A 15890-nucleotide genomic window follows, 5' to 3' on the forward strand; every position below is an offset into this window, starting at 1 on the left:
CGATCAGTATTTTGGGGTTACTTGGTTAGTGTAATAAAGGTTACTTTTTTTATTTTGTAAGTGGTCACACGGTATGGCCGATCACATACAGGATGGGTTGTTATCTTACCTATTTACGAGTATATTCTTCAACAAAATCTGGTTTCTCTTCCACGTAAGCTCCACTTCATTGTTCCTAGTACGGAGTACATTCACAATTCACATAACCACTTTGAGTTGTAACCTCGTTACTTTGTTGTTTGTTCCCCTGATTACAAGTGTAAATTGTGCAATTCGACTTCAACTCCCACTGTTTTATTCCAATACTCAATCATCATCACCTTCTTCTCAACAATCCTTTCTTTACCTTACTCTATCTCAAATTTTGAAAAAAATAAATAAAAGATGCTCAGAATTTTATCCCGCAAAAGATGGGATCTTCTCAAAATTCGCCAATACAACCCACCAAATTTCTTCAATCCCTCAATATTATCTCATCAATTTTGCCCCCAATTTGATTTTTCATCATCTGGGTGTTCCCAAGTTCGATTTTTTTCATCAGGGTACTCATTAATTCGCGGTAATTTTGAAAAATCATGTCGAATTGAAGGTGGGTTTTTGAGAAATTTCAGTTTTGTTGGGTCAAAGAGGAGGTTTTGCAGTGGTTCGAGACGAGAATCAATGGAATACGACGTCGTTATAGTGGGAGCTGGGCCTGCTGGGTTATCTGCTGCTATAAGATTGAAGCAACTTTGTAAGGAGAAGGATGTTGATTTGTCAGTTTGTGTTGTTGAAAAAGGGGCTGAAGTTGGTATGCTTATATTCTGATTGCATTGTGTTTTTTTGTTTGTTTATTTTATAGATTCTGATTAATTTGGTAATTTTATAATATGATTATGCATATGTACTATATCATTATGTTTTGTTGGTGTTTGTGTTGTTTGAATTAAAGCAATTATCTTTAAATTTGAGAATGAGGTATTCGTGCCTTTTGCTACGAACATGTATAGAGAGCCCCAAAGGATTGTAATGTATGTGGATAAGTACCACCTTGTGGAACTTTTTAACTAAACTAGTTGACGTCTACACTTTGAAAAATATTGATGATGGATGGGAGTTGAGGGTCCAATGTGAAAATTGACTTTGACTAGAACATAAGGTCTACCTGATTTACCATTAGTGAATGTTTGCATAGTTGAATTCTACAATCGCGTTGCAATATCCTAAAGACTCCCTGGCATTGACACTGCTATTTGTTGCAGAAGCAATTAGCTCTTAATTTTTCGATGTGAACCTGTATGGTAATCAATAAGTCTTAATTGTTCTTTCGGATTCAGGCATACACAAGAAATTTTCATGTTGTCTTTCCAACTATGTTAGTCCCTTTTCCCTCCCTTCATGTAATTACTTACTAGCATCTGGTTGACTAGAGAGTATCGTACTCACTATGTTATAATATCTGGTTGTCTCTAGGAGCACATATATTATCTGGAAATGTCTTTGAGCCACGAGCATTGGATGAACTCATTCCAGAATGGAAACAGGAACAGGTGTGTTTGTAATTACTTTGAATATCAACCTTTTGTGTCTCGATTATACAAGCCACAACCATGCGTATTGTCAATAGAGAAGCTAATTTGTTCTATCCTTTTATGTTTATAGGCACCTATCGATACTCCCGTTTCATCTGATAAGTTTTGGTTTCTTACAAGGGATCGTGCATTGTCACTCCCAAGTCCATTTGACAACAAAGGAAACTATATTATAAGGTGATTTTTTAAATGATTTAATGTCTATAATCTTGGCATGTGTTTGCAACTATGTTTAGCTTATATCCATGTTATGCTAATACAGGGGAATGTTACATCCCTCTTTGCATGTTATCTGCAATTTTTCATGGAATTGAACTTTTCAAAGTCATTTGTTAGTGATAAAAGGGGGTATAAGTGTATAACTCTGTCAGAAAGCCCTTCTCCCACAAAATCCGTTAGGCAGTCAGTTAATGAATACTCCTAGTGGACCTGGTTTTACTATCTACATAGTCTGGCTAGTTTCTTCAAAGAGAAGAACCTAGTTCATATACTAACAAGAAGCTACTATCTTTATGGAAGGAGGAAGGAAAGGGGATCTGTTGGTAATAAGTACTTACTATAGGTCTTGGTTTCGAAGTGAGTGAAAGGTTTTATTAGTATCATGAGTCATGATAGTGGGGTTTTTTTCAAATTAAAGGAAGGGAACCCTGGGAGGATGGCTCCAATAACTTTTTGATGATCTTTGGGTGGAAATGTCTTATACGCAAAAGCAGCAGCAAGTCGTTCAATATCTGGACCATCACTTATCGAAGAAAGCCCTTCAATCGAAGACTTCCAGGCTCGATATAGGACTCTTGGTCCGAATTTTGGATTGGGAGTTCTATGTCGTAGTAGTCATAGAAGACTCGGCCCAAGCAATCCTAAAACTCTAATGCTGCTACTGTTTCTATTGATACTGCTCTATTGGCTGTACAATCATCAGACCAGACACCAAAGCTGGGACGGACAAAACAGAAAGTATCATGATACATTGGATTCTATAATAGCATTCTACCCTTTCCACAATAGAGCACTAGCGGCACACACGCTTTATCGGAAAGGATTCCCGAGAGGCTGCTTTCCAACATTAAGGGCTCGTTCATCTTTGTTTTTTGCTTTTTATTTTTCTTTTTTTTTGAAGACTAATAACAAAAAAAGAAACCACTTTTTTGTTGTCAGCTTTCAAAATCAAAATACTGACGATTTTAAAAAATTTGATGAATATTTTATTTTCTTTATGAAACATATCATATGACTTTCAAAATAAAAAAAAATTAAATAAAATAAAATAAAATAAAATAAACGAAAAAACGAAAAAACAAAAAAAAAAAAAAAAAAACAAAAAAAGAAAAAACAAAAAAGCTGAAAACCACAATGATGCCGAACGAACCTTAAGTAAGTTGTTTTCATTTTGGTCCAAAAGATTGGAAAAGCTCCAGTTTCCTGATTTCTGGTTGATGGAGGAGATTTTCTTAGAGGCTGAGATAGGATTTTGTTTTAACACACTGCTTCAGTGGTCTAGCTTGTGGCTGTAAACATGTGGTGAATCAAGTGTAAATAAGAGTTGGAATGTCAGCAAATGAGAACAATATGGAAAAAATTACATCATCTCTTGGCTCTAAGGGTTTGGTCTCTGTTGAGCTTGCTAAAGATTCAACACACAATTATTGTTGCCAGTGTCATTACAGGGGCTTGACCGTCTACTGATGGTTATGGTCTCTGACAGTGGCTGGGCTTTTGTGAGATGGAGTGCTAACCGCCCGCGGGGGGGGGGGGGGGGGGGGGGGGGGGGGGTTATGGCGCGAACCCTTGTATATTGATGTTGTCTGTGTAGCCTTTTGAACTGCTTTCTGTTAGTTTGGTACATTGGTTTCCTGTCGTTCTGATTAGCAATTTTGCTTCTATTTTTCAAGAATTTTGTATGATTTGCATCCTTTATAAATTGCAGCTGTCCTTTGCATTGGTTGTCATGGGGATTTGTCCTCATTGAGTCTGTAGTAACTAGAAATCCTTTTTTTATGCAGCTTAAGTCAATTAGTACGCTGGATGGCAATGAAAGCTGAGGAATTAGGGGTTGAAATATATCCTGGCTTTGCTGCCAGTGAGGTATTTTATGATTAGAATAAATTGATTAAGTCATACCTTCAGCACCATGCTAATGAGTTCTGTAAATAGACAGATATTGTACAATGACAATCACGAAGTTGCTGGTATAGCAACAAATGATATGGGGATTGCAAAGGATGGATCAAGGAAAGACAACTTTCAGCGTGGTGTAGAATTGAAAGGCATGTGTTTTCTGAAACTGTCATCCCTATTTTAAAATGCACCTCCAGATTGTACAACATTATTAGTTGCCCAAATTTTGATGTATCCCGGTGAATTGTTATAATGGAATTAATAATTCTTTGACTTCCAGATTATAACGGGCTTACAGAAAATAGCCCATAAAATTTCCTGCGTTTCTTATTTATTGTGAATTAGGAGACCATCATCACATTTTTCGATCTAAGGGTCAACTAGAACAGCTTTTCTTGTGGATTGCATGGGTTAGGCTGCAAATGTCTGGTAACCCACCATACACCCACCCTGTAGAGTGCTGAAGCTTGTTAGAAGCATTGGAGTAATGTTGTTGTAAGGACCGAACTATGTGGGAAAAGTTTTTGTTTAATACAAGTACTTTTTGTCATCTATCATTGTGTCTTAGCTATTTAGGCACTGTTGAGGAGCATACGATATAAGGTGAGTCCTGCAGTTTAGGGTGTTATTTTGGCCCTGTAAGTTCATTCGACCAAGCTACAAACTAGAAACAGATAACAGACTGTTGTGTGCTGACTGCCAAGTTTTGACATTGGCTTTGTATGCCAAATTGCCAATGTCACTTAGATTTAAGATGCCTTGTTGGTATAGTAAATGATTATGGTGCTGATATGTATCAATCTACCAATTAGTTCATTCAAAAATGACGTTCTCTTTATTTTTGTTATCTCCAATCAATTTAGCTTGAAGGGCCTTGAACTTCCATAAATTTTCTTACTGATCTCTGCTACTCTCTGAAGATATAACTTCACCAAAAGTAGCTTTTTGAAATATTCTTGTGTGAGTTGCTTGCAGGGCGGGTTACCCTTCTTTCAGAGGGTTGTCGAGGTTCACTATCAGAGGTTTGTTAACAGAATGTTGTGTATACAATGATTACAATCTTGCTGCTATATGTCAACTAAGTGTCACCATCTTCTAATTTTCTCCTTTTTCTTATAGAAAATAATAAAAGAGTACAAGTTGAGACAGAAGGGGAAGGCTCAACATCAGACTTATGCTCTGGGGATTAAAGAGGTAACATGCAAATTTCTGGTGCATGAATTCTGTCTAGGGAGTATTTTAACTTGATAAGCTTAGTTTTATCAGTGTATATGTCTGAACTTTTCATTCTTGAACTACCCTAGTAGGATTCCTTAAGAAGGATAAAAGATTTTCTAAGCTATTGTCTAGGTAGCCTATTTTCTGCTTGTAGTCTTATTGGTTTGAGAAACAATTTTCGTATTAATCGTATAGGTATCAAATATTCAAATGAGGTTATTTTAGTTTATTGAAACTTAGAAAGGAATTTAGGAAGTCAGAGTTTTGGACTTTTGGATCCTATTGCCCTTCATCGGTAAAGGTATATGATGTTTCATATTACAATTTTAGTTGGGTGTAGAAGATAGTCCTTGGCTTGGAACCTTGTGATTATTAGAAATAATTCCTGTTGTTTGGAAGTAATGTCTTGTTCTCTTTTTTTTTTTTTTTTGATGTCTCTAATTTTTGACAAGTTTCATCTAATAGGTGTGGGAAATCGATGCCAGCAAACATCAACCTGGCTTTGTGCTTCATACACTGGGTTGGCCATTGGATTACAATACATACGGAGGCTCCTTTATTTACCACATGAAAGATAACTTGGTGAGAAGTTATAATGTCGACATATAATCGCACGCGCAAACACACTTCTATATATAAAGAACAATGACATTTTAATATGAATTTTGGTTTGGGTATTTGTTGCAACTGTTTGGTCTTTCTTGTCTTGTGTCTACTGTTTTCTGATGATCTTCTTTTCCCTTTTTGAGAGTGAAGCAGTATAATTTGTGAAATGTTATCTAGGAAGAAAAATTCTGCAGTGCAGTGATATAAATTACTTTCCCTATCTTCTTATGAACATTGAAATCCTAAATGAAAGCTACTCATGGTTTGAAGTTATTGTGAGGTTGGTTACATGTTCGTCAAAAAATATCTTGGCGATATCAGCCTGATCTTGTAGCAAACTAGCTATTAATCAATAATCATTGATCCCAATACCACTGTGTTTCATATGTGGATTTTTGATAAACATTGTTTGCAAACTGATTTCTCTTGTAAAACCTAAATTAGCTGTTTGCTTTTCCTTCTGTCTGACTAAGCTGTACTACCAAACCAGTGGCTGAGTGTTTGCATTTGCAGAAACTACTGGTTACTCATCGCCTCTGCTTGATGCAGGTATCTGTTGGTCTTGTTGTTGCTCTGAACTATCAGAATCCTTTCTTGAACCCATATGAGGAATTTCAGGTATCTTAGACTTATCAAAATTAGAATTTTCTGAGTTCAAACAGATACGATTCAGCTTTCGATTTTCAGACTCTAAGGTGTCCTCTATCTTATTTTGTGTAGAAACTTAAACACCATCCTGCAATCAAACCAATGCTTGAAGGTGGCAGCGTTATCCAGTATGGTGCTCGCACACTGAATGAAGGTGGTTTTCAGGTACAGTTTTTAGCTGTGGAGTCATTTTATGTAGATGCCACTAGCCCCTACACATATGGCTAAAGCCACTCTACTACTCAAGTGACTCCACATTCCACACTATACTTGCAATATGTATACACACATAACACACATGTGTTTGCATACACAATTTTATTAATTCAATTGTCTGCTGGTTATGTGAAATTTGAATTGATGGTATCCAAATTTCAGTCTATTCCATATCCAGTTTTTCCGGGAGGTGCAATAATTGGATGCTCCGCTGGCTTTTTAAACGTACCAAAAATCAAAGGAACGCATACGGCAATGAAATCAGGTGGTGTTTTTAATCTTTACTTTCACCTAAACCAAAACAGGTTGCCACAATCTGCCATAACATGATAAGCCACTCATTTTTATACAGTTTTTTTTTTTTTTTTTTTTTTGGTATGTGGTAGGCATTACTGGATGTGTCAGTGTATCACACAAATGAATTTACTTTTCACTCTTGTTTTTTAAAAAAATTCCTGTTCATGATGTGTTCCCAGGATGAAAATTATCTGTATAATTTAGAGGTTCCATACTTGTATGCATCTGAATGAAATTTATGAAATGTCAACCTGCTTTTAGTTGGTAAATCATCGAGTGGTGATATCCAAGATTTGAAACCGAATAGTATTTGCATTGTTGCTGTTTGTGGCTTCTTATAGATTTCGAGAAGGGTGCAAGTGTTATGCCAGTATGATTAGCAGATATCTTCATATGCACATTTTATCTTTTTAATTGCTAAGACCCTTTTCCTTAAGTTTTAATTTATTTTTTTAAAACACGATGCTGTTAAGTTAGATATGCTTTTTTCTGCAAATTGAGTAACTTATACTTAGTATCTTATAATTTCGCTCATTACTGATAAAGATTTACTGTTTTCTAATGATTTATCAAAGGGATGCTAGCAGCAGAATCTGCTTTTGGTCTCCTGCATGAGGGCTTGATGATGGAAGTGTATTGGGACAAGTTACAAACTTCTTGGATATGGGAAGAACTTTACAAAGCAAGAAACTACCGGCCTGTTAGTTAACACATACTCTCATTAATTTGATTTTTGCTTTCCATAAAGATAACATTAGGCTTTGAACTATCTTATCTAGGTATCTTAGTCTTTTCGCTCATATTTGGAGGGTTTCCTAATCTCCTTTATGTTGCAGAGCAGAGCTTTTCTGATTCTGTATTCTGATCATTTGGGGTACTCATTGTCTAAATTCACTAAACCATTAAAAGGATACTCATAACATATATATGTCTTGTTCACCTTACAAGCAGGTTATGTGTATAAAGTTGACGTAATGGAAACTAAATAATTGTAAGATTTTCCAATGAGAAGTATTTTTAGGTACCGTTTGGTTCACGTGGGAAGTAACTTCCCATAGGAATTCATATTTCATGGGAAATTTTTCCCTTATCAATTTCCTAGGAATTAAGCTAAATTGTTTGGTTAGCACTATAGGAAATTATATTTCCTAGGAATTTCCAATCACCAAGGGGGGGACTTGGTGAGAAATTTCCCATGTCTTGAGGAAATTTGCATTTCCCTTGGAATTTCTAATTCCTATGCTTTTGCTCATTTTCCTCCAACCAAACACAACCCCATATGCCTATTTCCTAGGAATTTGTATTTCCTAGAAAAATAAACTCCAACCAAACAACTTTTCTTTTACCCCCGTTGTTAAGGATTATATATACTATACTGCTATATCCATCCTATATATTGAGTTTGCATGTCTTAGTATTGGACCTATGAAAGGTATTTTCTCTGACTTATTTTGGGTATATGATAATGATTATTGAACTTGCCCTGCCTAGCATTTAAAGACTTGATCTGTATTTATCTCTGATATTTATGCATCCTTGTTGTCGAGGGTTCTACTTTGAGATAGTTAATAAGGTACCCCAAAATTTGGCCAAAATTGTAGTGTGTACATATATCCTCGAGGTACTTGTAAAATCTTTCCTTCGCGTGTGTATTTTTGCTGATTGACATAAGGATAGGATACATCTTGCAAATTGTAAACTGTGTTGGAGTTGGAAGATTAGATTGTTACCGCATATTTGGCATTATTTTCTGTATATCTCAATAATCTGATGGCCATTCATTTTTTGCAGGCTTTTGATTATGGGCTTGTCCCTGGTTTGACAATGAGTGCCATAGAACAGTAATGCCTTACCTCTGTCGAAAATCATTTGTAGTTTAACCTTTAACATTGCCCTATACTTCCGGCTTTCCTCTTGCAATCTGAGGATTGACATTTTCATATATCTATGGCAGTTACATACTTAGAGGAAGGTCACCTTGGACTCTGAAGCATGGAAAGCCCGATCATGAAGCAACAAATGTAAGTAGCTCCTTACTCTAAGACTTCTATCTCCCATATGTTGTTGCTATTAAGTCTCTCCACCCAATAACATTTTTGATTTTTTATTATCATTTGTCCTGTTTGATTGTTCTTTTTAAATTACTATTGATCCAATCAAGTTTCCTTTTCCCACTATATACATACACTATTGGTTAATAATTAATTGTTTAAACTCCTCAATATTCGTGAAAATCGAAAGGGAAACATTTTAGGAGAGATGGTATTAATATCTGAAACTAGTGTGGATATTGTCCTAACAACTTATTACTGTTGTTATTGATTCTCTTTGAAAGAAGTCTTTGTCTTGCTAAGGTTATCACCTGATACCACACCTTTTTTTTCTTTTTTTCTTTTTTTTTTGCATAAATCTGTTTATCTTGAAGACAAAATTATTGTGTTTGATTTTTGTGAGTTGTGACTTCCAAGCTTCCTTTACCTGCAGAAACAAACAAAGACAGTGTTTTGTGTCAAATAAAACAAAGATAGTGATTGGTTATGTTGAACTCACAATTCACCTTGGAAACAGGGGCAACACAATAATCTATCTGTATATATACGGATATACCTATGAGAATAGTCGCTGCATATAATGATAAATAATAAATAGACCAACAATTAGCTGATTACTGATTTGCTTTCCTATCTTTGTGCTTTTATTAGCTCTCTGCACAAAAGGTTTCCTTCTTCTTCTTCTTCTCCATCTGATTCATAAATTTTTTTTTTTTTTTTTTGAGAACTGATTCATAAATTGATGGATGTACCACATCCTAGAAAAGTTGCAGGCGACTTAGTATGAGGCTTAATTAATGTCTTCCCCGCCTTTTCATTTTTGTGCTTAGATTTCACTGAAATATTTTATTTTTCTCCAACATGTAGGTGGCTAACTTGCATTCTCCTATTCATTATCCTAAACCTGATGGAGTAATCTCCTTTGACATGCCAACTTCACTTTACAGGTAATTATAGCTGCTTTAGCCATTTATCCTTGTTATCTTTTTTGCCTTATAAATTTCCAAAGTGCAATTATGGTTCAACTATTATTGCTGCAATGCTGCCGCTTAATGGAGCTGTCACTAGCGACTGCTTTATTCTCTGCTTGAACTCAGTTCTTCATAATGACATAATATAGACCGGGGAATGTAATGTGGGTCAGTTGGATCACATCCCAAATATTAGAGAATGATTATAAGGTTTGACCCCACCCCTCGGGCTGCTGAGTGCTGACTCTATCAGTCCTCATAAAGGAAGCTAATGTAAGACCTTGGTTGTCTAAAACAAATGAGAAATCAAAATAGACACATCTTGAAAAGAATATATGAGAGCTAGTTTTTGAAACATGTCACTGAATGGCTAATTATTAAATGATAACCTTATAACTCAATGCACACTTGAATATGACACTTGCTATATTCATGAAAATTTTACTATGTTCGAGAATATCTGTAGGAAACTGCAAAGGTTATCTAACTGTTGATGAAACTACTGTGTGATTTTCTTTTTATCTGTTGAACTAATCTAAAAGATTGATTCTAATGATGTATTTTTCCTCATGTTCAATACTCTTGAAAATTTTCTTATTTATGTTTTTCTAGGAGCAACACAAATCACGACCATGATCAACCTGCTCATCTTCGTTTGAAGGATCCGTTGATCCCTCAACAGGTGAATTTCCCGAAATTCGCTGGTCCTGAATCACAATATTGCCCAGCACGTGTATACGAGTGAGTTCTTGATGTTTTCTTAGCTGTCCTATTCAGTATTGCTTAACTTGTGGTGATTCTCCTTTGATTAGTTCTGATGGTCTTATATTGCATGACTTTTAGGTATCTTCCTGATGATAGCAGCGACATGAAGCTGCAAATTAATGCCCAAAATTGTCTCCACTGCAAGGTAAATATATTTTGACAGTTTTTCTTTTCCAATGTGAATTTACTTCGAGAAGAATTCTGACTTATGATTAAGTATAAGTGTGGAAGTAGAACTTGGAAAATCTAGATTAGTATAGGTTAATGTTTCTATTTTGCTGCTAATTCTTCAGGCATGTGATATCAAAGACCCAAAGCAAAACATCGAGTGGACAGTCCCAGAAGGGGGTGGCGGCCCGGGATATTCTGTAATGTAGGATACCGTAGTTCTCAATTGTAACAGTCTATATGAACAAGAAGAATATCCATTGATGTAAGTAATAATCTTAATGTTTAGTAGTATATAATTTGATATTGTAACAGTTGCTAGGTTTGTCTTTGATTCGTTTATTTTTGTGGTCCAAAACTCTTTTAAAAACCTGTAATCTTAGCAAACACTTGATATGAAATTTCTTAGAAAGATAGTGAAATTGTTTATTAATGATTATCAACAGAAGTAGTAGTACTATCTACATCAAATTTGTGGAGTAGTACCACCGTAGAAGATCAAGCGTCCATATTTATTAGTCCATCCATAATCAATGACTTTATAATGCTGATCATCACTATACGTCTCAGTTTCTTTTGGGTCATAATCTTCCTTTAAATTTTCATCCAAAACTGTAATTTCATGAATAAGAGCGGCATATAATAAATCTGCGATACCGTGGTAACCAGTTCCCATAGGTGGTAAAGGTTGATCGACAGGGCCATATGCTTCGCCACCAAATGAAACAAATGTTGCTGAATTTGCCAATCCATTGAATATCTTTCCTGGCCAAAACCCTTGTACGGTTTTCATTTACCCTGTTATAAGCCACCAATTTCCATCTTTCGGATCCTTTGTAATCACACATTGACACATTAAACATACCAAGTATATATTATTTTAGTCCATAATTGACCATGTATGCAAGATATAAAGATTATGTTCAAATGATAAAATTTTCTAAAAGGACGATCTTCAATAATTAACTATTTCATCCTTTTTTTTTCCTACCCTTCTACATAATCATCATGTTCTATTTTAGTAATGGGGCAGTATTTAAAAACCAACAACTATAGGAAGAAAAAAAAGAACTTTAATAGATTATTGATGCATAACTAAAAAAACACAGTTCAGTATTTACCTTAAATATACTGAAGTACCGAGTACGTATGACTCCTCTTTTTGACATTGGTTCAAGCACGGCGTCAACAGGAAATTCATGGTTAACATTAACAAATCCAGGGCATAACATATTGAAACAATGTGATTGACCGGCCTATAAAAAATAACAAAAATAATGTAATTATATCATGGTATTCTGAGTACAAATTTACAATGCATCATTCATAGTTTGTTACAATGCATTTTTTGCATGCATACATGCTTATTAGTGAGGTACTAGTGTAAAACACGTTGCATCACACTCCCTCCATTTTAAATGCTTCCGTTTGAATTTTACAGTGTCCATATACATCACTTTAACCATCATTTATGCATTATAAAATTAAATATAGTCATATAGTAGGTACCTGTTAAAATCGCCTCAATGTATAATTTCCAAGTATCAAGTTATTATAATTTATACTTGTTAATAATTAGTGCTTTTATAAATCAAAATTTCTTGTTGGTAAATGTGTCAGTTAAAATGGGTCTTTTTTTTTTTTTGTTTTAATGAGTATTCCTCATTTAAGTTTATGATATGATTCTCTTATTATCTCACTTTAAGCAATAAAATATAAAAACCAATCTTGGGCTTCAAATTTTCAACCAATAGTTTTGGTTTTAGAACATGGTATCAGGAACCAACATTCCAAGAAGGATACGGATTCAAATCTCATCAACCGTTCTTTTCAAATGGAAATTTAGATTTGTGTATGAGGAGATTGATGTTGCATACACATCGCAAACCCAAATGACTCATATAAAGGAGTATGATATATATAATAACCAATTCTAGTGTTCTACCATTAGTTAAGCTTTTTTTTTTTTTACGGAGTTGGTCTTTTAACAGTAAGCAATAGTACTATACATTAAAATTTAAAGAAGTACTTCTACCATTTATTTTTAGTTGCAACACTTGAAAATTCACAGTATTTAACTATTTACATTTAAATAGCCTTTATTAATTATTGATTTATATATTGAGCAAATTATAATCGATCTTAGTATTATTCCTCTCATCTTTCACAATATCTAATTTTTACTTGACTATTATAAGAGATATAAAGGGTTGAAAATATGCTTTAAGAAGTGTAGAAGTCAAAGTGTTGCAACTAAAAGTGAATGAAAAAGTATACTTCGTGTTAATTAAGATAGAAAGAGATAATTATCGTATACTTACATTGAAATACTGAAACATTCGAGTGCGATTGTCTTTGTTTATTGTTGGATTAACCTATTCATGGGGAAAAAGTGTTTATCAAGCAGAAGGTAACAAATTTATCAAAAACTACGTATAAACACTTCATAAAAAATAAGATACAAGTACAAAGGAATTAGTAGCTCTACTTTATTGAACACAGTCTTTTTTTTCTTTTCTTTTTTTTCATATCTATTTTCTATTTTGCCTTATCCTCAAATCATGATTATTACCTACTTATCCGTCATTTTTGGTAGTTCTAATTTGCGTTGTATATTGATATATTAAAACCTTGTTGGTGGGTTGGGCTAAATTTAATCAAACCTTACAAATCTAATCACAACCTTAATCCTTCGTTAATTCAAACTTAATCTAATCATAACCTTAATCCTTCGTTGATTCAAACTTTAGAAATTTTAAAATAAGACCTTCTTCCCATCACAATACCACCTTGTAGATGGGTTGGCCAAGGGGAGAGAGAAAATGAGATGGGATGATGACATGGTTGCAGTGATCCACAAAAGTGATTGATTTTATGGTCGTATACAAGTGTTTCTCATTCAATTTAGTACTCCGTAGTAGAATAATATTATTTATCTCCTCCCTCCGTCTCCAAAACTTTAACTCTTTTGGCCTAATTTTAGTCCTAAAATGATCGATTCATTTGTATTAAAATACCCACCAATTTACAACAATATTTGTGCAAAATCAGCTTCCCCATATAAAATTTTGTTGTTTCATGTATTTTTAATACTTTATCTCTCTATTTTTTTACAAACCCCATGTAAATTTATCTTTCTAATATGTTTTTATTTCTTTTTATTTAACTTTCTTAATTACCGCAAAATCAACCCAAAAAGGTCGAAGCTTTAAGAACGGAGGGAGTATTACGAAGTATTTAATATTGTTGCACTGCATCATTAAACCACTAGTGTGTAGCCCGGGCGTTGCACCGGGTTGCTACTTTAATTATTACTTGTGATTATATATATTTGATATTTATAATTTTTTATTTTTATTTTTTTAAATTTGACCTTGTGATAATCAATTATATACATTTATTTTCATGATTATAACATAGTTGATAATTTGCTTAGATGGTTAAATAATCATCCTTCTTATAAGAGGTTGGGTGTTCAACGCGTGATCTACATGACATAGAGACGTTCTTAATAACGCCTTTTAATATATTAGTATAGATATTTCTTGATTACTAATCATGACATTTATTATTAGCCAAGCAAACACAATAAAGGGTTTATAGAAAAATACTTGGTTTCAAATTTCAATTGATATAAAGGGAAAATTAAATTTTATAGAAAATTTTCATTGTAGTGAATAAAAGGATGTGTTCATATATTAAATAATCATCCTTTTTTATTTGTCCCATTTATTTTGTATGTTTACAAAGACGCATCTTTGTTGATGAACATTTTTAGCTGTGCTTTGAATAAAATTATAAAAGATGACATTTTAACATTTACATAATGAAATGAATTCTATTCAACAAATGAAAATACGATAAAGATACATTTTTCGTGGAAATTTTTTAAAAAAAAAAAATGTAAAAAGTTAAAATTTATAACCTCATAAAAAAAAATACTACTAAGACAAATTATAATCTCTGAAAATTAACAATGAGGCTAGTGAAGTACTATATAATATAATAACCAAAATAATATGCATAAAATTTTGGTTCAAGACTTACCGTCTATCCTACTTTTATGGTGTCATCTCCATTCATAATTGTCATTTCACCTGAAGAATATTGAGAATCGCTAACTATAGGGTCATGATAACTTAATATAGCGTTTGCTCCATTATAAATCTTTGTACTTGGATTTGGAGATGTTTGAACAACTGCAAACTGAAAAAATAACAAATAATCATGTAACAAGTTTGCATTCATTAAAATTGCGATTTTATTTTAACACAACTAAGTTCACGCTGCACCTAACATAACTAATCCATGGTTAGTTCGCTCCTGACTTGATGATTTAGCAAACAATAATACTCATCCAAAAAAAAAAAAAAAAAAAAAAAAAAAAACCTTTATTAGGTGTTTCATGCACTCGTGTATATAACAATATCTCTTAAAGCTAGCATTTCGTATGCAAATTTTACTAAATTAAAAACACTTACATGATTTTCAAAACTATTACTTTTGATTCTTGACGTATATTCTTCTGTAAATCGTTTCATCTTGATAAAATCATCTTTGCTCACTCTTTTGATAGGAACAGTTCCTTTTGGGCAACCTTCACCTCTTGACTTTACATTGGTAAGTACCTCTCTTACTTGGGAAAGAGTTGACTTATCTTCAAAAGCGAAACTAGATGGCTTCATCTAAAATTAATGTAAACATAATTAAGACAAATGTAAGGAAATAAATACTACTTCGATATTTATCTTGCCAATATGGATACTTGAACCTCAGGATGAAACGTGTGGTTTTGCCAATAGTGGATGATCGAAAGCAGGTTGCTTATAAAAATCTACACAGTCATATATGTCTCTATATTTAGTTTGTTAGATCTAACTTGTAAATTGTATATCTAGGGTTTTTGCATTTCAGTGTTTATGACTTTTGATTTTGGTTGATTAAATAGGGCTATTAATTTGTATTATTCTTTCAATTAAGGTAGTAACTAAGGATAATATGTAATTTGATATGAGTTACATTTGTATAGGAAAACGCCTCTGTTTAGGGGGGTCAAGTTCAGTAAGCTAGAAACACAAGTATGGGTTGAAGGGAAGTCATGGACCTAGGAATATACAGGGAGAAGGAGTGTTCTTCAGCTTGATGGTAAAGTTGAAGATCATATGTCAAAGAAAAAGCAGGAGAGAGAAATTTAGATTGGCTTAGGTTAAAAAAAATTATTTTCCCTTTTTTAATTTAATTTGTTATTAATTGGGTTCAAT

The 15890-nt window shown here is 33.6% G+C and overlaps 3 protein-coding genes across 3 annotated transcripts; 1 reads left to right on the forward strand and 2 right to left on the reverse strand.

Annotated features, from left to right (window-relative positions):
• The first annotated feature begins 207 nt into the window (after positions 1–207).
• Positions 208–11068, forward strand: LOC145581852 (electron transfer flavoprotein-ubiquinone oxidoreductase, mitochondrial-like). The gene is made up of 18 exons (XM_081638881.1): positions 208–790; positions 1453–1529; positions 1642–1748; positions 3575–3656; positions 3730–3838; positions 4665–4711; positions 4809–4883; positions 5373–5489; positions 6063–6131; positions 6234–6326; positions 6540–6642; positions 7250–7374; positions 8466–8515; positions 8629–8695; positions 9593–9672; positions 10309–10437; positions 10540–10606; positions 10755–11068. Exons 1-18 carry the CDS (start codon positions 385–387, stop codon positions 10836–10838), a joined length of 1887 nt encoding a protein of 628 aa, XP_081495007.1. The 5' UTR covers positions 208–384; the 3' UTR covers positions 10839–11068.
• A 27-nt stretch (positions 11069–11095) lies between these two features.
• Positions 11096–11422, reverse strand: LOC145580770 (uncharacterized). Its single transcript, XM_081637878.1, has one exon. It carries the CDS (start codon positions 11420–11422, stop codon positions 11096–11098), a length of 327 nt encoding a protein of 108 aa, XP_081494004.1.
• A 3223-nt stretch (positions 11423–14645) lies between these two features.
• LOC145580771 (uncharacterized) lies at positions 14646–15491 on the reverse strand (the record flags this gene model as incomplete). The annotated part of the gene is made up of 3 exons (XM_081637879.1): positions 14646–14880; positions 15111–15308; positions 15414–15491. Coding segments are annotated over 3 exons (477 nt in total), but the record flags the coding sequence as incomplete, so codon positions are not given.
• Between the last annotated feature and the right edge of the window lie 399 nt (positions 15492–15890).

This window comes from Chenopodium album, chromosome 15 (genome assembly GCF_948465745.1).
Source record: "Chenopodium album chromosome 15, dcCheAlbu1.1, whole genome shotgun sequence".
Classification (NCBI taxonomy): Eukaryota; Viridiplantae; Streptophyta; class Magnoliopsida; order Caryophyllales; family Amaranthaceae; genus Chenopodium; species Chenopodium album.